At 38.0% G+C, this 23,689-nt stretch overlaps 1 protein-coding gene across 4 annotated transcripts in view; it reads right to left on the bottom strand.

Moving 5' to 3' along the window:
* tle2b (TLE family member 2, transcriptional corepressor b) overlaps positions 1 to 23,689 on the bottom strand; it is a 71,454-nt gene that overhangs the window by 25,827 nt on the left and 21,938 nt on the right. For all 4 annotated transcript variants that reach the window (XM_077583562.1, XM_077583566.1, XM_077583565.1 and 1 more), the window contains one exon: positions 22,521 to 22,565. In XM_077583562.1, the coding sequence (XP_077439688.1) occupies positions 22,521 to 22,565 (45 nt within the window). The remainder of the gene's footprint in view (positions 1 to 22,520; positions 22,566 to 23,689) is intronic.

Here is a 23,689-nt window from a genome sequence, read left to right as displayed (position 1 = left end):
GGGATGACGAGCGGAGGAGCGCAGACATGAAAAGGTGGCGATAAAGAGCAGCGAGCTGAGGTTGGAAACAAATCCTCGCCACGCAAACACGCTCATCTGGATGATGAGCCGGCCTGTCAGTCACAGCCGGCGCAATCGCCGCCGCCATCGCACGCAGTTGCAAGGACGCAGCCTAATTACATCATACATTTTTTTTTGCCTGTTTGTGTGTGTAGAGTACTGATAGGGATTCGTGCATGAGTAAATGCAATATTTAGCAACCTGACTGGGTTTTATATATTTTTTGATACGTGACAAGTTTGCTTTTTCCCCTCGATTTCTAACCAAGCACATAATGCAGTTTACTTAAGTGACATCTGTGGTATAGAAATATTCTTATTTAAATACTCCTTTTTAGAGCATTTATTATTATTTTAAAGCTACACTAAATACGATTTGAGCGCAGCCGTTTGCGTGTACAATAAAGAAAGTAAGCTCACAACCACCGTCTGCTGTTAACATGCTTGAGAAGCGTTATGGCCTCATGGGAAATGTGGTTCTTTCAAGGGAAATTAAAGGGAAAACAATACCGCTTTTGTCCAAAGGTGCCGCCATAATCAACAAAAAACAAATGCTCATTTGTGCCACTTTAAGGGCTTGAAATACACTTTTTTAACTCATTCACTGCCATAAATTACTTAAAAAATATATATATATTAAAAATTGAGGGCGACATGCAACTACATTTTTTAATGGTAATTAATCGTATGACTTCACTAGGACAACTCAGGATTAATCACAAATTTCATATCTGTTCTAAATGTACAATGAAAAAAAATTCTAGCTTTTCATACTCTTGTTAGAAAAAGAGGAAAAAAATGTTTAACTAATAGAAATAGTTCAAATGAATTGTTGACGTTTTTAGCCGTCAATGAGTTAATAATACATTACATTTAAAAAATATTTTATATATATAAAGTGTAAAATCCTTCTATTTAGAGTAAACACAATTTTCCAAATGAACAAATAATCTCACAGTATACATCAATAAATAAACATTTTAAACTAACCTACAGCTGTCACTTTATTAAATTATGATTAAAGAGGATTTAACATTCAATAATCATCAGCAAAATCCAAACATAGCATGAAATAAGCCTACTTCCTGTTATTGCTCTTCTTCTTTAAGTTTTACAGTGTTAAAAAAATATTGTGTCAACGCCTAGTGGCCAATAGTGGAATTACACTTAAAATAAACAGCAAGCAAGAACAAAATTGAACTATAACAGGACAAACAATATGTGAAATATCAACACCACAAATCTGGAACTCACAAAGGAGTATATCAAATCAATATTCCTCATTAAAATGAATTTACACAATCCAAAAACACCACTAAATTTTTAGGTTACGTGCTTTTAAAGACAAATTCCTATTATGTTGTGTAAAAACACTATAAAAATTAAAATAAAATAAAAACAAAAAAGTCGACTGGATTATTATAGCGATAAATGTTTGTCTTTAAAGGATATGAAATATATTTTTTCTCAATTCAACCTCATCCACCTGTCGAGTTGACATACTACCAATTTAATACAGTATAATAAAAATCACTAGGAGTGCAAAGGGTCAAAATGACCCACAAAATGGCCACGTCAAACCAAAATGACAGATTTCATGTGTCTTTTAATATTAGTTATATTATTATATTAGACAAGTCTAGACCATCCATCTCTTTAAATGTCAGTGTGAACGCTTGTCGAAAACGGGGCCTGTGATTGGCTGGTCGGTCTTTCGCCGAAGTCTCAAGCTCACCCAAACGAGAACAAACACTACATTCCTAATCGGGATTTGGCTAAAAAATGTGATAGCAGCCAAAACAGCAAACATGGCGGCCGGTGAGTTTATCCTGCAACGTGCATTGTGCGGGCGCCATCACATCATCAAAAAAAATGGATCACGTCAGGGCGGATCCACGCTTGATGTGTGAAGAAGCGTTCGGGGATGTGAAAATTAAACTGTCAGATCGCCTCTTTGTGCTTTTGAGGCAACTCCTTTGGTCTGTTTTGACTACACGACGGCAGGAAATGAACCGAGGCACGAGGGACTCGCTGGCTGGCGAGAATGCGAGTGTGTTCGGTCCACGTAGTTTTGCTCTTGATAATCATCTGAACAGAGGCTAACAAAGAGCGCGTGTGTTGGAATCAACAACATCTGCGAACGAGCGAGCCTTCTGCGATTTGGCAAACGCTCTCGTAATCTGGAAACAATTCAATCAAGCCACTTGCCAAACTTTGATTGAAGACACAATAATGGGGCTGGAGCGACGTCATGTTAGCAACTGTGAAGACTTTAGCGTTGGCAAAGTCAAGGCACTTTTGTTTATACGCAGCATTAAATACACTGAGGTCTTTTTATGAGCTTTACTTAAATGTAGAAGTAATCTTGAAGTCAAATGGAAAACGGATTGTTGAGGGGATACTTATTTGCAGTTTAGTCCCATTCCATAAACATGCGGTACATATTGTAAACATTGAAACGACAATTGAAATGGATATATTTTACAGAAAAAACTTTGATACAATGAGACTTCACTAGTTAACTCCCAATTAATCGCAAATTTGATATCTGTTCTAAATGTACAATGAAAAAAAATTCTAGCTTTTCATACTCTTGTTAACAAAAGTGGGGAAAAAAATGTTAAACTAATAGAAATAGTTCAAATGATTTTTTGACGTTTTTAGCCGTCAATGGCAGTGAATGAATAAAAAGAAAAGAAAAGATTATTAAAAATTTGGGGCGTCTAATTATCTAATCTAATTTAAATCGTAACTAATTGCATGACTTCACAAGTTAACTCACGATTAATCACAAATTTCATATCTGTTCTAAAAATTCTAGCTTTTCATACTCTTGTTAACAAAAGAGGAAAAAAATGTTAATAGAAATAGTTCAAATCAAATCAAGAACTGTTAACTTACAATAATTTGTCCTTTAGTAGACATTACAGTAGTGATAAAAATCATCAAAAATTGGCCGATTTTTTCCCCCCAGCCTGTTTTGGGGGGTGGAGGTATGTTGTAATGCTTAAATGAGTAAACAAAATTAAAAAAAAATGGCCAATTTCTGGACAATTAAAAAAAAAAAAAAATCAGTCAGGCTATACTCGCCAGTTCCTTAATTTCTGTCAAACCAAAACCACTAAATACACAAGATTTTTGTTCAAGACAATGAGAAAATAAAACACAGCAATATCGTGTTATTAAAAGTGCCACAATATCGTCGTCGTTATGTCGCGATATTAAAAGCAGCACATCCGTTAAAAAAGGCGAGCTTGTATTCCATTTGTGCATTTCTAGCACCCTCTGGTGGTTAGATCATTAATGCAGTTTAATTTTGAACAGGAATGTTTCGGCCCCTTTGGTGGTTATCATTCCTATAAATCAGTCATATCAGCAAATATTTTTCAATTTGTTCATTAAAAAAAAACATTACTTTAAAAACAATATACGTTTCTTTTTTATCTATTTTATTTTACAATATTAGGACTTTTTACACATTACCGTGGGCTTTTTTTTATTTTCTATCGCCAACCTTCCCACAATATTGTGATAATTATTGTACCGTGAGGTTCATATCGTGATATTTATCATATCGTCATGTTTGGATATCGTTACATCCCATGCACTACTGCACCATACAAGTCAAAAAGCTATCTAACGTTATAATTGAGGCAATCATAGCAGCAACAGATACAAAAAAAACTTTCTTTCTTTTTTTTTTTTTTGGTCAGGGTTGGGCATGAATTTTGGAGGAGCAGTGCCAAAGTGAAAGCTGCCAAAAACCCAGCGGGGGCTTTGCACTATAATAAAAGTGGGCTCGTCTGCAAGCCAGTGTGCACCAAGCCAGGTGTCACAAACATGCAGAGAGATGCCCATCCGCGGGCATGCCAAAGCACGGCCACCAGGGAGTGCTGGCGCAGGCTGGACGGATGGAGGGATGAGCGGATGGAGGTAGGAACAGATACAAAGAAGAGAAAGACAGGGGGGGGGGGGGGTCGATAAACACCTGAGGGCAGATAAGCTGCCAACCGCAGAGAGCGAGAGAGAGACAAGCTAGAAGTCCATTTGAGATTTTCAGAAAGTGAGGAAACAATAAGTACAGCAGCTTTTCATTCAACAATGTCCTTTGTGTTAAGAACATGGATTTTTTTTTTTTTTTTTTTTTAGGTTTTAGGTGAACTAATGAATACATACTCACCCACATACAAAATAAAACTTTATTTAAAAAATATATATATATAAAAAAAAAAGAAAAAAAGAGAGAGAGCAATGATGATGACATGTCAAATCGGTCAAATTACTGAATGAACAATACTGAGCTCTCCAGAAAAAAAAAAAAAGTCATCATATAGGAAGGAAATAAGATGGTGAGGCCAAAAGCAAGATTTAGCTTCACGACAAGGACACACTGTTCTTGAGGCTGTGGTACATTTTTGCGTGCCACAGCCTGAAACACACACGATGACTGACAGGCGGACGGACAGCACGCTCACACTTGTTATCTTGTTTGCGCACTGATATAATGATCACCGCACCCACAAGGTGTTGATATGATCTGTGTCTTGATAATGCGGAACAATACAGCCTAGACTGTGTGCAAAGGTAACACACACACACACACACACATACTTGTACTTATATAATTGTGAGGACATCCATAGACATAATGCATTTCCTAGCCCCTTCCCCTAACCATCAAAAATGATTGCCTACCCTCATTACTTACCCTAACCTCAACCATAACCCAATTCAAACTTAAACTCTAAAACCAAGTCTTGACCCTTACTGTTAGATATTATTAACATTTAAATTCTTTATTTTCATATATTAACCATTGTTATACATTATTAACATTTTAATTCTTTATATTAACCATGTCGAAATGTTTTGTAGATGTGAGGTAGTGTTGAACTCAGTATAATTTGACCTTAAACTAAGCTGGAACATATTGTTTGGTCTAAAAAAATTCCTTCTCAGTGTTCTGTGCGAAAACACATTTAGTCCTTGAGAACAGAATCTGCTTCGAACACACACACACACCCCTGACTCTGTTTGCGCCATCGCTCACGGAAAAGTACCCGGAGAGTATGTTTTGTCTACAAATGAAAGAGAGGCGGGTCTGTTTAACTATAAGAAGCCATCTTCCCCGCGGAAGAGACACATTCGGCACTCTGAAATTCCACCTGTTACGTGATGTTTGGAGTCTGTCACGATGTCCAGAGATCTCTGTTTTTTTATTAAATCATTTTTGCAAAGGTGTTTTTTCTTACATTAAATCTGTCTTCATATTTTTGGAACACGCAAAGAGGACAAATAAATTTATTCTTGAGTCGTTTCGTCTTGAGTTGTGAGGACTGGCCAAAATGTCCTCGCTTCACAAAAATGTCCTCAATCTGTTGGTTAAAGACGTATTTTGGTCCTCACTATGTAGTATGTACAAGTACACACACACACACGCGAAATGACTCATCAACATTAAGAATGCAAACTATTCACATCAGCAGCAATGCAAATTAAAAAAAAAAAAAAGAGCTTCCAAGTGCTTTGTGGCAACTCCTTAAAAAACGAAATGAACTTCCAGTGCTGTTGACTTCAGGGTTGTTTGAAATACATCAAAACACAACCTTGGCGGTACAATTTGATTGATTGTTGTGCCTTTTGCTGCCAACCTTGGTCTGGAAAAGGTAGAAAATACAATACCTTGCTCTTTTTTTTTGTTACATATAAATTATGCAGCAAATGTGAGTGTGTTGAGTTTGTTGACAAAACTGCAGAAATTCAGTACCGACTCTTAATTATAGTTTCAAATGCGGTGAAACCTCCTACGTTGAACACATCTGTTCCGTGATGGCGGCTGGCTTCCAACTTGTTCTAAATTCAAAAACAATTTCCACATGATGGGATTTGAATGAGCCTATCACAGATGATTTCATGCAAAAGGTGGACTACACCCCAGATAAGTATATTGTTGTTTTTGTTGTATTTTTAAGCAGCTGCGAGAGTCAGCATGTCTACGCTATGGCTAACATGCTAACTAGCATGGCTAGCATCAGTTTGTTTCCACTCTGACGGTACTTCACAAAGCGGAGAAGAGCAGAGAAGTAGCTAATCAATTCTGAGAAAGAAGTCATTTTACTGTTATATTACACTTTGATTTGATTTAAAAAAAGCTCAATTGTTTATTTTTTTTAAGCTAAAATTGTTGCCATCAAAAAACCTACGGAGGATGGTGAAGGCAACTTTTTTTTTTGGTGGCAATTTAATATTATCCATTTGTCTGGGATGCCTCCTTCTCATCGCAACACATTTGCGGGAATTCCTCACTATTTGTTCCTCACATTACAAACCCTGGAATTGACCCAAAATGGCTGCTTTAAAGCAAAATGGCTGACTTTCTGTTGAATATGATATACCTGTCCAAACTGGTGTCACATTAAGCAAAATTTTTCTCTTTCACTCTTAAGTGTTTTTTTTTTTACCTCTTAAATACACTCGGGACATTTTCAGACCTACACACTTGTAAATAATAAGCGCTAAATATATCATGAGAATAATTAAAAACACAACAGACGGCTCAATTCTTTCTTTTTTTTTTCTTTTTTTTTTTTTCTCTGGACGGCTCAATTCTAAATGTACACCACTTTCGGAGTGTCCCATCGTAATTACGATTGTCTGTTTGTCAATTTCCTTAAGCATACTCGATTTTTCCACACTGGTCACCGTGCAATTATGCTTTGTTTGAAAGGTCATGCACAGCCGCAGATTGCCATGGTTTTGTCAAACAAGTCTCTTTTCACACCAGCGCCAGGTCCAGTGCACCAGAATCAAACCCGAGAATGAAAAATCTCCCTGGAGCTTACTTTGCTATCTTTCGTGCTTCCCCTGATTTCTTTCTGCCCACGTAGTAAAAAAAAAAAAAAAAAAAAACCCAGAGTGCAATTTTTACACATGCCTGTCAGCTTTACAATGGCTGTCAAAATGGATTCTAGGAAAAGTTGGACAGCTGGAAAGAAAAGTAAGACAGGTGGGAAGGAAAGATACACTTGAGAGTCGAGTTGAAAACGTAAACAACAGCTGCATATAATGACGTATGAATAGTTTATGGTGACAAGGATAAAAGGAAAGCGTTAAGTGAAGAAAAATAATTCACGTTTTTTTAAAGTACAATCTTCTCAATCTTTATTAGCAACAGTTCATAACATTAACGGCCCTCCAGAACAAAATCCAAAACTGGCGACCTGGTCCTCTCTCTCATCTCGCTGCTATTTTTGAATCCTTCTCAGCATGTCTACTTGCATTTCTTGAGCACCACAACTTCCTCTGTGCGTTCAAGAAGAAATGTCGGGGTGCCCCTGTGCTCATCAAAAAAACATTCCGTCTCCAGTTTTCCTTGAAATCGTCTGTCTTTTTTGAAAAAGACATGACTAAGACTGGGTGACAGGATATACTTTCCTTCCACTCGGTGTCACTTCAGAATTATGTTTTTGCCGAAAACTGTCATGAGCTTGAGTTATGGCAGCCCATAAGTGATGTAAAAAAAAAAGGGGGGTGTCTGGCGATGCATGACTTCAATAGTTAGCTCACGATTAATCGCAAAACTTTAGATCTGTTCTAAATGTACAATAAAATGTACAATGATTTTTCTTTTCTAAGTTTTTATATTCTTGTTAACATAAAATTGAAAAAAAAATGAAAATATGCCTGCTTCTTTTAGTCATTGATACAGTAATCTCAAAATAATTCTTAAAATTAAGAAGATGTGCTGTACTGTAAAAAACGAGTGATATTGATTTGTGTTGAGGTCATTTTTCTGCCACTAGATGGCATCATTCCATTTGTAAGACATTGGTGACAGCTCAGTGTGTTTTTCCTTTCATATTAAGAGCTATATAATATTTAACATGAAGTATTTTGTGAAATTCTGCACATTTTAAAAATTGTAAAATACAACTTGACACCAGCCTCTACAAATATATGCATCATTATTACATTTATTACTGCTAAATTTTGACGTGGACGTGGAATTCCTCCAGTACAGCCCTTCCAAGTAAGGGGCATTCATTAAAAAAATAATGACGTTAAAGGAACTTTAAATGAACTCAAAATGAACAAACTCATTTTGACACCCTTAACAAAAACACAAGTCAACAACACGTGGGGGCCATTTGCTGCGAGTTTGAAACCTGATTAAGAGTGATGTTTCCTCCCCGAAAACACTTGCCAAACGTTTGGAGCCGACTGTGTGGTCACTAATGTGTTTTTGTTGTTTCGATTATATTTCGTTTTGGTGGCTCAGCTAAGACGAATGGTGACTGCCGGAGCACAGTGGGATGGCGGCCGTAGGACGTTCACCCACTGAGACAAACTACGGTATTGGGATATATAATTAAAACCTGAAATTACAAACAGCGTATGGAGATATAATGTGAGTACACTTTTAAGGCCTTACGAACACACGCTGTCATCTACTAAGTTAAAAATAGTTCAACATCCGCATATCTCTTTGACTGCCAGACGTTTTCAGAAATGGGATGTCGCCAGTGCCAGCCGATTTAAGCATTTTGACTGATCTTTCAAGGTCCACAGAAAATTATGTGTTTGGACTATGGAAACACACATACTACCAAATGAAAGATTGGACTCTCATCTTTCATCAGAAAAAAAGGTTTGTTTCTACCTTATTCCGTTTTTCAGTAATCAACAATAGAAAATGGTTAGTTTCACCTCTGTTTAAAAAAAAACGTCTTAACGTCTTTGGCAATCCTCCATAGGATTTTACTAAACGTTATTTAACGTTTTTGGCAGTCAAAGAGAAATTTGTGTGTATCCCGCTTGAATAAACTCAAAGCAGTCACATATTGCCAGAAGCAGAAATGCAGAACAAGCCAGATAAGAAGAAGACCCATTCGAAGGTGTCACTCCAGGGACTTCCTGTGAAAGATCAGCTTTGTGTTTGGCCTTCCGCTATGACAGCGCTTGCATTCATCTTGCCAATAAAGCTTGCAAAGTGACCGTGATTAGCGTCTTGTGGCAGCAACTCGGCGCCCAGTGGGCTTCGGTCCTGCCACCAACGACAGCCCGTCCACTCGCTCAACGTGCGCGGGAAGGAAAGGTGAGCGTTTCATCCCACTCGCTGACTGAAAAATCACTAAGATCTGGTCTATTTCTGCCACAAGCTGCTCTCCTCCTTGTGATCGACTGCCGCAGCTAACACCGTTGACCCTGCAGGAGCCCGGGCTTGTTGTAGACGGCTACCTTTTACTCGCAATGTAAGGGGGGGGGGGGGGCTATCAAATAAATGCCAGAAAATGTCAAATCAATCTGAGGAATTGAATTCAAAATCCTGTGTGAATAGATGGGAGTGTGTAGGAGTAAAAATCTTTAGAGGAGATCTTTGCATAGGTGTCTGGACCATGTAGAGTCCGCATTTGCTGATGACACGCCTACATATGTGTGATGGTTGCCTGCCCATTATCAACATGATATCCTAAAGACATTCTCAAAATCTCCCAAAACTCCAAAATAAGAACAAGAGGATTAACTGACTGTTTTTAACTGGGCAGCACGGTGCCCTAGTGGTTAGCTATATCTGCCTCACAGTTCTAAGGTCTGGGGTCTTGTTAAGGGCTGTTGTTTCTCTCATTGGCATTTAGGACGCTAAATTGTCAATGGAGTGTGAATATGAGAATGAATGATTGACATTGGAGCAGCCTGGCAAAATTTTTTGACGAAAGTTCAGCACCAGTTTGAAAAGCTTTATGGCCATTACACCACTTTAATGCAAAGTACAATTTACGCCATCCATAGCCAGTTTCTCAAGCAAAGATCGGATCCACTGATGAAAACACTGAACTCCTAGAGCAGGCATTCGCGCAAAGCTAGGGAAAGTCTATCCAGACGGCTGTACTGGAACTCCGCATCGATAAAAGGTTGTTTCAGCAAAAGATTTGGAGAGCTATAAAACTTTTTTTTTTTTAAATCAAAACTCAATTATGCAACAATGTTAATTGGTGAGCCGTTGGCAAAGGAATGCTTAGGAAGATATGCTTTGAAAAACTACAAAACCTAAGATGCACGCACTGTATGTGCTAAGCTAATTGGAGGGGAAAGTTGTAGCTAAATTGGAAATTATTATTAATATTATTTCAACTATTAATTCATTCACTGCCATTGACGGTTATTGACGTCAAAAATTTATTTGAACTATTTCTATTAGCTCTTTGACTGCCAGACGTTTTCAGAAAAGGGATGCCGTGGGTGCCAGCCGATTTAAGCATTTTGACTGATCTTTCAAGGTCCACAGAAAATTATGTGTTTGGACTATGGAAACATACATACTACCAAATGAAAGATTGGACTCTCATCTTTCATCAGAAAAAAAAGTTTGTTTCTACCTTATTCCGTTTTTCAGTAATCAACAATAGAAAATGGTTAGTTTCACCTCTGTTTTGAAACAAACGTCTTTTAACGTCTTTGGCACTCCTCCATAGAATTTTACTAAACGTTATTTAACGTTTTTGGCAGTGAAAGAGTTAGTTTAACATGTTTCCACTTTTGTTAGCAAAAGTATTAAAACCTAGAAAAGATTAAAAAAAAAAGTATGATTAATCGTGAGTTAACTATTAAAGTCATGTGATTAATTACAATTAAAAAATTTAATTGCCTGTGATTTATAAAAAGAAAAGATTAATAAAAATTAGTAGCGTCAAGCGATAATTTTTTTTAATAGTAATTAATTGCATGACTTCACGAGTCAACTCATGATTAATCGCAAATTTTATATATGTTCTGAATGTACAATAACAAAAATTATAGGTTTTCATACACTTGGTAACAAAAGTGGGAAAAATATGTTAAACTAATAGAAATAGTTCAAATGAATTTCTGACGTCTATTGCCGTCAATGGCTAAACTGTAAGCAAATTGTTTGCTATTCACGACATCAGCACTGTTTTTGCATTCGATGGGCATACATGTAATTACAGCATTTTTTTCTTTTCCCATGTATGTAAAAACATGGGAAAAAAACACAAGGCCCTTTTCCCGAGCTTGTTGTGTAAATATCCCCTAAACTGTTGTGAGAATGCTGTCTTTACAAACAGACAGTGAATCTTATCTAATCCCCCTGCTTGCAAACCGGACCACATTGGCCCTGTGTGAATAGCGAAAGGTCAATATTTGTAGCCAGCGCCGCTCTAATCAGACACTGATTGCTGTTTGAGGCTCACAGCAGTTCAATGACATCAGCTCCTTCTTCCTTTCTTTCCCTCTCATCCTTCCATTCCTTTGCTTCTTTTTAAGTCGCTCTCTCTCTCTTTTTGCCTCTCTCGCTCTGTTTTCCCTCCGTACACTTGGACTTGCTCCTTACTCTCGCTCCCTGCCCTCTTTCTTGTCCCCCGCCCCCCCCAAGCCTCGTTTTACCCTCTCTCCTCTGGGCAGCGTGCCAGCTCGTCTTCCCTGGCATGACGCCAGCCTCTCATCCTCATCCTCATCCTCACCACCCTCCCTTGCCTCTGATTGATGGCCCTGCTGTTATGGCGGGAGAAGAAGGGAAATAGGGAAGAAGGAAAAAAAAAAAAAAAACGCGAGCGCCAAAACACACACACACACACCAAAGCACTAACTATCTCACACACACACACAGCACGTATAAATACAGCTAAACACACAAAACGAGGCGCACGCACACACACACACAGCCGAGAAGGGCGCGCACAGAAAAGCAATCCAAACAGAGCAGAGAAGTGCACACATACAGTACAAAGAGCTGTGTGCAGAGCAAGCAAAGCCTCCCAGCATGAAAGCCACAAACGCACACGCACACACAGACACAGACACGCACAAACACACACATCCTGCTCACACACGTACACAGAAAGACAACGATTCATAGCAGAACTACGACAAGACAGACAGGAGAAAGAACAGAGGCCCCGGAATTGAACCCTGTGGAACACCATGCGTTCCGTTTTAAATGATATATTTGATATATTATTTGCTCGACAGAATTATTATGAAGTGATTAGAATAATGACGAAATCACACGACACACCATCACAACAGTCAAAAGCCGACTACTGAGCACACCAAATTTACTGCAGCGCAGATAGGCCAAGCAATGTAGCATGATCACCTGTAGCCAGTGTTGGGAATGTTACTTTAGATAAGTAATTAGTCATTACTTGCTCAAAAAAAGTAACTAATTGAATTACTTTAAAATAAAAGTAACTCATTACCAGGCAAAGTAACTATTTTCTTTAAAAAAAAGTCTTATATCAATTTTTTATTATTATTATTTTTTTATTTTTATACAAGGAATTCAAATGATGTCCAGGCTATATAGGATGTTTTTAGTTCGATTACTCCATTTATGAAAAAAGTTACCCAACCCCGTTAGTTTAAACGTCGTTATTCCCAACACAATATGACTGGATAGCCGATAGGACAAGACTTTTGAGGCCGCCATATTGCTCCTCCCAAGAAACGTTTCTCGGCTTACGATCCTATACATTTACAGTATCGAAACTGGAGAAGATAGATTAGGAAACTTGTATTTTTAAATTTTTTATTAAAGAATTATAACTGTAATTCAACAAAAGATGCCTCTGCCAAATCTAATATTGGGGTCTAAGGAACTGAACGATAAAAGAAAAAGGGGGGTCTTCAAAGCAGCAATGTTGTTAAATTTCTTTTTTACTTGTTAAAAAATAGTGACCACCCCGCCTCAAAATACAACCCCCCCCCCATCCCACCCCCACCCCCGGCCCTATACTAACAGTCTAAGTCAGCTGTATATGTCTAATCCGTATAATTTATACAGTGGTCTGCTCGTGAAACAGGAGGAGCAAAATGGCCGCCCTGTCTGCTTCAACAGCTTGCACGGGCGTGTATGGGCTTATCCGGTCATATATTCAGATCAGTGACCGAACCCCTGGGGTTTGATCGAACCCATGTTAAGAACCACTGACCTTGCAGTTACCACGTCTTGTCGTTCTAAGTTTGAATATCAGTTCCGTATTTCTTTGATAGGCTCCAGTTCACAGGTCAAAGTGTTCGAAAGATCATCTAAAATGGCCGACATCTTTGTCTTCAGGTATGAAGGCATGTTACCAAGTGAAATTTGTTTTGGAGACTAAAAAATGTTGTATTTGTGCATGGAAGTACCCACAAAATGGCCGAAGAACAACAACGACAAAGAAAGAAAGCAATTTCAAGAGGGAAGCATGATATATACAAAAAAAATCTAAAAAAAAAAAAAAGACACATGCATTATATTGGATGTTCCATTCAGCCATTCTTTCAACCAAAATGTAATATTTGCATCATGGAAGCGGCGGAATACAGCACTGTACATTAATTACATCGCAGCGTCCCCCCGTAAGAACGATGACAATCCCACATTGAGCGTGCATGTAACGGCCGCAGCTGAAGACGCCTCTAAAAATACACACGCGTTGTACATACTGGCAATTTTTTCTAGGGCATGCGAGTGTGAGACCCAAATGCTGCGGCGCTCCGGTAGCGGTTGCCGTCTAACAAGCCTCTCTCTCTCTCACTCCAGCTATTAGTCATAGCCGCACGGTGCCAGCGCACCAGCTTGCACAGACAGCCTGCATACGTCCTCCTGTAACGCAATCAAAATACAATGCAGCATTTTCAATGCGTCTTTTGGTGTTGGTGCTTCCGCTTGGATGACAGTCATTGTTCTGCGCTCATAATTAAGATAGATGCGTTTATGTATAAGATATGTCCATATACGTATCGTACATACTATGGTGGCGACTATTCTTGCTGCTGTTCACGTCTGTATTTGTTATGGAGGGAGTGCTTTGCAATAAAAATGTATTTTAGCAAGCTTGCTTACTGCTCATGTTGCCTGGATTCTTGCTCGGTTTATATCAATTATGATTGTCTGTGATAGAGATGTTCAATACCACTTTTTTTTTTTCAGAATGATACCAGTAAGAGTAATCAACTACTGCTACTACATAAAATTTTGCCCAAAAACAATGGCAGATAATTTTTAATTATATTATTTATATTATCCATCCATCCATTTTCTTTACCGCTTAGTCCTCACAAGGGTCGCGGGGGTGCTGGAGCCTATCCCAGCTGGCTTCGGGCAGTAGGCAGGTTAAACCCTGAACTGGTGGCCAACCAATCCAGGTCTTTATATTATATATCATATTTATATGTAGATATTTATTTATTATATCCGTTCCGTTTCGTCTTCAATTCCGCTTATCCGGGGTCGGGTCGCGGGGGCAGCAGCTTTAGCAGGGAAGCCCAGACTTCCCTCTCCCCAGCCACTTCAGCCAGCTCCTCCGACGGGATCCCAAGGCGTTCCCAGGCCAGCCGAGAGACGTAGTCTCTCCAGCGTGTCCTGGGTCGTCCCCGGGGACACGCTATTATATTATATTTAATAATAAAGTGTTTTCTTTAAAATTGCATGAGATTAATGGCGATTTCAAGTTCCTAATCGTAAAAGGGGGCAGCCGACACTGATATCGGCCGCTGTCATGAGTACGAATAGGCCTTATACCATACAATCGAAAATTAAGGGTTAGACTTTTCTGTCAAAGTAGAATTTCTAAATTGTTAAATAACTAACAATGAGATGTGCGATGTGTGTCCGTAACACAGTTTTCCTTCTTACAGTATTTTTATGTTCATTCTAATCATCCAAATATATCACATAACGCAATGCAATTAAAAAAAACAATAATAAAAAATAACAATAAATAAAATAAAATAAAAATAAAAAAAAAAAACAAAAATATAAATAAATAAAAACAAAAAAACTACAAAATTATTATAATAAAAAAAAACAATAATTATAATTTTTAAAAAATAAAACAATAATAAAAAAACAAAAGTAAAATAACACAAAAATAAAAAATAAATAAATAAATTTAAATTTAAAATTAAAAAATCTAAAGAAATAATAATAATAAAAAAATAAAATAAAAACATTTCCTCTATTTTGAGTAATGCTAATTCCCATTGAAAAAAAGGAATAAAAATGTAAAGGGAAAAAAAATCACAGATTGACCACATTGTTAATTTATGACAGTGATCGAATATAGTTTACAGAAGAATTACTGATTTATAGTTAAATGCTACATTTTACAAATTAAAAGTAAATACATATTTTCTCTCTCTCTCTGACACATACACTTGCAGACAAAACACCGACCCAAAATCTCCTCTCGCAGAGTGACAAGGCCATTATGTTAAAAGGCAGGCACGACGGGAATTCCGTTTTCTCTTCAGTTAATTTCTCTCGCATCACATTTTTCCCTTCCCCTTTCCTTTCTCTCATCGCTTTTGCTTAATTTGTCTCACCTCTAGCGGCTTCCATCCTGCTCCATCTCTCTACGCCTCATTATTCACCAATGAGCTCCCTCACACGCACGTGTGTGTCAGGCAGCGACGCACACACAATACAGACGGCGAGAGAGGAAGAGAAAAAATATCAAAGCTGCACACAACGAGAGCACACAGACGCTGCAACATGTGCAACGAGAGTCGCCGCACTTCAGTGATCAGAGCCAGTGCAAATAAACGGCACAACCGCACGCCGTCAGCTGACCGCTGCGGAGATTACTTGACCCACATACACACATTAGTGCTAATCTTGCTCTTTAAATACAAAAAAATGAAATAAACGAGGGCTTATCAAGCGGCTGTGCGGTGGGAGTGACACGGGGGAGTCGAGAGGAAGTGAGACCGAGGAGGAAAAAAACGTGGAAAGCGGGAGAGCGGGAAAAAGTCCAATCCTATTACAAAGAGACGTCTTGAGTTGAAATTGAAGGCATCTCTCGCTCCCTCCTCCTCCTCGTCGCTCGCTCTTTCTCTCTGTCACTCCTCCCTTCCGAATCGTGATGAGGATTCAGGTCACGGCTCAAGCCAAATTCCGTACAACACACACACACACACAGCGTTGATTTTATTGTGGGGAAAAAAAGTGCACAAAACGCAGGCAAGGCTGAGTGAGTTTGGACACACAAAGACACGCAGTGGTGGTGAAAGGGAAAGTGGCGAGCAGGAAGGAAGGACAGACAGATGCTTGGTGCGTCCTCACGAGTCCACAGAGGGAAACGGCTGGCTGCAGAGCACCCAGACTGTCCTGTCCTGTTCTGTCCTGTTCTTTGGAGCGCTCTGTGCCTTTCGTGCAGCTGCTTGTGGTGCTGTACATGATATACGCTGTGTGTGCGGTGTATAAACAACATTATCACCACTTGCACAACGTAATGATCGACAATTAACAAGTATTGTGCTATTCGGGCTAGGATGGCTACTTTAGAGCGTCTCGTTGTTCACCATGAGTGCACTAACATCACAAAGAGAAAAAACGGGAGGAAGGTTTTTTTTTTTTTAAGTCCAAATTTAGGGTATTTGGCTGGCGTGGACGCTAAAGAGTGCCTCGTTGTTGACCGTGAGTGCCCGCACAGAGAAAAATAGATGCGCAAGGAGTGAATATTTTAAAAATGTTTTGTTGGTTGTTTTTTTAGTCAGATTTGACACAATGGCATTGCAGTGGCACAGCCGCTTTAGAGTGCCTCGTTGTCACGGAATGAAAAAAAACACACAATAACACAGTGGCAACAAACTTTAACTGCCTATTTTTTAGTGGATCAAACAAGTGTTGGTCGAAGTAAGCAGAATTGATTTTGACATGTTGCAGAAGCTAAATTTGATTGACAGTTGCCAGGTGAGGTGTGGAATATATGGATGTTAAAAAAAAAAAAACCTGTGCTACTCATGCTGAAGCGAGAAGTGAAGCCGGCGGCGGCCATCTTGCGTTGCCACTTTTCACGTTATTTTCTTCCTCTCTGGCGGAAACTTTAGTAGTATAACAGTATTCCATCATTTCATCTCTTTCTACAAAATTTCATTCAGGATAACTAAGGGATTTATAAAACCTAACCTTTAAATGACAAAAAGCAACTCAAATGTTTGATTATTTTATCCATTTGTTATCTTGCGAGGTAAATGGGTTGTTCTGCCTTGGTGGAGGTCTACACACCACTAGGCTCCATCCTAGGTATTATCTGCATGGTAATTGCTGCAACCAGCCAGCTGGGGGCAGCCTACTCAGTATGGGCCCCCTTAAAGGCAGCTTCTGATGACAGCAAGGAAATATCTCATTCCCTGTCTTACTACTTTCTTTTTCTTTTCTTTTTTTCAGGCTGCACTGCAGCAGTCTCAGAGCACTCTGGACCGGTCGATCCAGCAAAGCCTTGCACCTCATCCACGCATTCAGCACACTCGTCAGGGCGTGACAACGGGCGAGTCGGTGAGCCGCGCTATACCGTAGGTTTGAATCTCAAAGTCCGAGAGCGGAGAAGGGGACGTCGGAAGAGTGGAAGGACGCACGCCGATTTTTTGTATCCAGAGTTGAAATCGACTGTGAAAACGAGAAGAAGATAGAGCGAGCCGAGTGAGAGAGAGAGAGAGATGGGGGATGTTACAGCTCAATTAATGCTGGAACATGCAACGGCCGTGCTGCTCATTATGATGATGATGATGATGATGATGAGCATGAGGAAGACAGAGAGCGATAACAGGATGTTAAGAGGAAGCTGGAAGCGGCAGAAAGGGAGGAGGAGAGGAAATAAGAGTATATAGCGTTCAATCTATTCATGATTCATTATTTGGCCGCGCAGCTCCTTGATGTCTCTCTTCGGGCACCCCAAACCCCCCCCCCCCCTGTTCCCGTTCCCGTCCCTGCAACCCTCCGCTGCTTTCTTTTCCAGCTTCATCTCATTTCATCTCTTCTCAGAGGTCTTTATCAATCGCCGCTTAATCTCCGTCCTTCCTGTTTACGCTCCCCTCTTTCATCCCTTCAATTTATCTCCATCCTTTATACATTTTTTTCAGGATCATCTTTAGTTCCCCTGATGCGTCGGGTTTGCTTATTTATTTATTTATTTTTTTACATCTGACGTTTACATCAAGAGAAAATGGACCAAAATACAGAGACCGTGTTCACCACATTCATTGTTTTGAGGTTACTAATACGTCAGCTGTATTTACATTTGATCGTTTTATATACATGTGGCCTACAAGTGTTTTGTTTTTTTACAAAACGAGTACTGTAATTCTTACTTTACTACTGCGCTAGCACGAATGAGTGATTTTTACATGAAAAAGTAAATATTGACAGAAAGTGTGGTACATTTCTAAGAAAGTTCTAATATTATGACTATTTCAAATTTTACGAGACAAACGTTTTTATTTGTGAGGATTAAATAAAAAAATTTGAGGGGAAAAAAAAAGATGTATCTTTCGACAACAAAGGCAGAATGTTACATTAGAAAAATGGTAAGCTTTTTAAAACAAAGTCGGAATCTTACAATATTGTATTATTGAGGAAATGTTCAGGCTAAGCGGCAAGCTAACAGCAACTTCAATGCCAATTTGGAAAGTTACGGGCCCGTAACCACGGCAATACCACAACAACATGCTAACGGTGCGAGTCTTGCGGAAAAGAAGTCTCATGTTGCCTTCAAGGCCCACCTAGACTTGGAAACCGTAGAACCCGTAAACCGCATACAATGGTTGCTAAGATATACAAATTAAGTTACAAAATAAATACTATGAAATACGAAAATAAGGAAGCAGTCTTGTGAGAATAAAATGATATTTTTCAAGAACAAAAAATGTTGACTAGCTTTAAAAAAAAAAAAAAATTATAATCTCATGAGAATATAATTGTCATTTTATATATAAAAAAAAAATAAGTCAGTTTAAGTCAATCTTATTGCAATGTACCTTTTTTTCCCCCTTAATGACCTCATCCTTTTACAAGAATGAAATTGATTTATTCTAAGGGAGGGATTGGGAGGGATCCAAATCACACCAGATTTTTTAAATATTTTTTTTAAAATCAGAATAAAGTAATAATCTTGGGAGAATAAAGAGGTTATTTATTCAAAACAATCTTGCTGTTTTAAGGGGGGCTTTTTAAGAGAAAATACAAAAAGTGTGCTCTTAACAAAATAAAGTTGTAATGGTTTAAGAAAAAAAATATTCTAATCTTACACAAATGAAGTCATAATTTTGGGAAAATATTTCATAAACCTCTGCTGGTCACAGACCGAATTTTTGCAAAATTTCACATTTTTCTCTTGAAAATTTTATTGTTCATCGTAATATTCCTTCCAGTTTGCTATTTTTTTCTCTCTCTTTTCGATGAAGCCCTAATGTACTAATAACCCTGACTGATTAATTAAAACTCATTCACTGCCATAAATTAATAAAAAAAAAAAAAGATCATTAAAAATTAGGGGGCGACAGGCGATTAATATTTTTGATTGTAATTAATCGCATGGCTTCACTAGTTAACTCACGATTAATCACACATTTTATATCTGTTCTAAATGTACAATTTAAAAAAATCTAGGTTTTCATACTCTTGTTAACAAAAGTGGGAAAAATTGTTAAACTAATAGAAATAGTTCAAATGAATTTTTGACGTGTATAGCCGTCAATGGCAGCGAATGAGTTAATTGACTAAGAGGGGGTCTTTTTAATATATGATTTCTGCTGTCGCATCGCCCAAATTCGAGTTGCTGCGCACGTGACAGCGAGCCTGTTCGAGTGAAAATTCCTCATTTGACGGTGATTTATTTTGAAGCAGTAATATTCCTCAAAACGGGGACCACATGCTGTTTCCTTTCAGCTGCGGTGCTTTTCGGAGGTTTATTTTCAATTTACAAACACACAAATCAATGCCAGATTTAAAAAAAAAAAGGTCATAACTTACTCTACTTGGCAACAAGAGGAACGCAATACAGCATGTGACTGTTTTAGTCCCTCAAGAGTTTTTTTTTTTTTTTTTAATGTGGTTTTACAAACCAAAGTTACGACCTTGTTTGGTTTTCCTCTCCCGACTCCCCTTTGGAGAATCTCGTTCCCTTGCGTTTCTCTGTCAATGCTCGTGTCTGGTGTCCAACTTTTGGAATCAATGCGAGTCATCCATCTGTCACCGTAATTGTGCATGTGTGGTGCTTTGCTAAGTGCAAAAATTCCGTCATAAAAAGTCCTGTTGTCAAACATAGCCCGTGTTTCTGGCTGCAGACCAGAGAGGAGGCTTGATTTTGTGAGAATACGGCGCAGCGTGAAGCGCTTTAAAAAGCCAAAGTCAAACGGAAATAAGTCATGAACATTTTTATGGTTTACCGCTTTTTGTCCAGCCACACATATAAACCAACTTTATAAAAAAAAAAATACTGTGGTACTGTACTTCGTCTTGTGAATGCCGCGACTTACAAGATTTTCAAGATAAAAAGCTGTTGATTTTTTGGGTAGCGATAGACCAATATATATATTTTTAGGGCCAATACGATTCTAAAAGGAGGCCGATAAACAATATTTACTTTTTGCGATTTTTTTTGGTGTGCAATTTTGCATGCATTTTTATTTTTTTTTTTTTACAGTAATGTACCTATTTGAGCAAATTTATGATGGTTTGAACATTGCTAATATTTAAACAAGAGATGTGAGAAAATGTAAATGCCTCGATGAGAAAAATGTATGATATGTGTGGTGAGGGGTTTTAGAGCCTTAAAAAATGAATATATTAAATGTAAAACATAAAGCTCACTATTTTGCGGATTTCATTTATTGCGGGTATTTTTTGGAACCAGCGGGAAAACGAGGGAACACTGTATTTACTTTTACTATAAAGTAAATAAAAGGAAATATTAATGTCAAAATAAAAAGAATAGAAAAGAAAAACAAACTCCAACTATTAACAGTTATTTTTGCTGTTGAAGTGTCTTTAAGTTTTCAGATTTGCAAAATGTTGATTTATTTATTTTTTAATCTTAAACAATAGACTTAGACATTTTTGTTTTAAAATTCTAACATAAAGTGCAAAAAGCTCTAAGGGTCAGATTGTCTTAAAAAGTTACATGAAAATTTAGCAAATAACTCCCTATTGTTTTCGACAGTAAATTAAGTTTTCCAAAATTTAAAAAGATATAAAATGTTACATTTTTCTTGAAAAACACAAAAAAACAGAAGGTGCAGAATTCTCGGGGTCAGCAGCATCTCTTATAAATAACTGAACATGTAAATAAAAATTCCCCTCAAGTTAACACAGTTTTAAATTGATCTATTTTCGGCCATCAGATTTTTTTTAAGCCGATATTTGTCAAAATGCTGAATATCAGCACCAATAATCGGTCTATTCTTATTCTTTGGGAACCTCAGTTCAATAACAAATCCTTTTACAAACATATTTTCGCGACCAATATTGCTTGTGGAACATTTATCAATTGCGCTTTCCGTTACGCATTCCCATTACGTTTTTTATTTGTTTATGTAAATTATCCTCCAGTAACTCTCAAGAGTGCGAAACCCTGGTGTCCACTGAGTTCTTTTTTATTAATCGTCCGATTAATCAGAATCATATTCCGCCAAGTATCATAAGAGTCATCAGTCTAAAAAAGTACCTTGTTTTATGTACTATATTAGCTAAGTATGTTCAAAACCGTGATAGTTGTGCCGCATTCATGCAAGAATTGAGACGGAAAGTCACTGTTTAGATGTTGGTGCGCTATAATTACCTTAAGTGAAAAATGACACCGTGATTACGGGGTGATAGCCGCGTGTGGGAGCTCTCGTTTGACTGCGTTAGAATTTCACAAACACTGTTTTTTGAACGTCAAGCATCCTGGAACGTTACGTTGGTGCAGAAGTAATCACTACATGCAAGGTGACTACTTGTTCATTTATGGTGAAACTAATCATGCACTAATTACATCTGACTGTATTCGGTAAAAAAAATAATAAAAATGTGTTGGCTAATTTGCCGACTTCATTTAAATATATGGAGGCGTTGAATAAAAATCACAAAAATAACCCCCCCGCCCACACAAAATGACAAAGTGGCTTTTGTTTGTTTGAGTGTGTAAAATAAAAACAATGACCTCCTCCCGCCTACTCTGTAAATGCACGCATACAAACAAATACACACGTAGCGATCGGGAGCAATTTTCCTGCTCCACTAGCAACCCAACAGTGTTAACTCATTCACTGGCAGCCATTTTCACTGAAGCGACCCCCTTCGCTCCCGGCTGTTTGACTGGATTTTGGCCCACAGAATATTTTGTTCTTTTGCTATAAAAACATGGACAGCATTAGAATATAGCTAAGTTTCATCATTATTCACAAATCTGTTTAGAACTGTGGGGAAATCAGCTTTGTTTTCCACATGGCCCTGGTTGATCTCTTATACTATGCTGTCACCTGCTGGCCGTTTTTGTAATAACCACCATTGCTTCAAGCATTGTTTTCTGTTCAGAGGCTGCGTCTAAGACTTCTGTATGCTCTAGCATAGAAAAAATAAATAAATAAAATTTAAAAAACGTATAAATACGTCTTTGGGACACATACAACATTTAAAATGGAACTTATTTATACGTTTTTGGGAGCAAAAGAGTTAAAAAGAAAAGTTTAGACTCTTACCTGTTTGTGCATCTCAATGTTGAGTCCGTAGGACATTTCGTAGTACTGCGAAGACAAACACAAATGAAATTGTTTTGGTTTTTTTCCTATTTGATTTGAATGTAACAACTCATCTACATACTATAAGACAAACAACTACTTGTGATTGCTATTTATCACCACAATATAGTCATTAATGACATTTCTTTTCCAACCTTCTCATATGATTTCCAACTTGAGTCATTGCAGTGTTGCATGCTGGTTGCAACAGAAAATGCGTCTCTCATGCTCATCAGGACCGCGCGTGTGTCAATAGCAGTAATCGTAACCGGGTTTGCGCGTGCTGACTAAATACCTCCTGCTCCGCGTGCACGGCGCGTCAGCGCGGATCCGACGGCGTGACAAAGTCAGCCTCCGCTGCTGGATGAACCATGTGTGACTGATGAGAGTCTCTCCGTTTCTTCTCCTCTCTTTATTCCCGTCCTGCTACTCAGGCTACATTGCCAATGTTACAATAAATATAGTTGAGGATTTTTCTTTAAAACGCAATTATATGTTCAGATATAAAAAGTCAACACACCCCTGTTCAAAAGTTTTTCTGATACAAAATGAGACCAAGAAGACATTTTTCTGTCATTAATGTAACCTACAACTTAACACAAACAAAAAAAAAATATTTTTGAGAGAGGAAGCAAAACTAAAGAACTGAGATAATGAGGTTGCATAAGTGTGCACACCCTCTTGCTAGGACGTACGTGGCTATATTCAGATATAAAAAGTCAAATTTAAACCCATGTGAAATGGGAGTCAGAAGACACCTGCTACTATCTGAAGTCCCTCTGATTTGCCCCAATTGATTTCAGAGGTTCTAGTAGGCTTTTCGTGACATTTTTGTTTATCTGGCGGAAGTGTCCATGTTTTGTGCTAATTGACTGCTTTTCTGAACTACTCAAAATTTCAAATGACTTGTACAGGTTATAGGTCACATTAACTGTGGAAAGTTTTTTTACATTATTTATCCTGGCCTCTTTTTCAATATGACAAAATCTGGCTTTTGAATATGGGTGTGTAGAATTTTTATATTATTTCCCATTCAGTTGTGAGGAGAGCAAGGGCTCATTTTTGTTGCAATTCCAGAAGACAATACATAAAATTGGCTGTTAAACAGAACAAACTCTCATATAAACTTG

The sequence above is a fragment of the Vanacampus margaritifer genome, chromosome 13, assembly GCF_051991255.1.
Source record: "Vanacampus margaritifer isolate UIUO_Vmar chromosome 13, RoL_Vmar_1.0, whole genome shotgun sequence".
In the NCBI taxonomy this organism is placed as follows: Eukaryota; Metazoa; Chordata; class Actinopteri; order Syngnathiformes; family Syngnathidae; genus Vanacampus; species Vanacampus margaritifer.
Note: the sequence above shows the minus strand (reverse complement) of the source record. Positions and strands in the feature narration are given on the sequence as shown.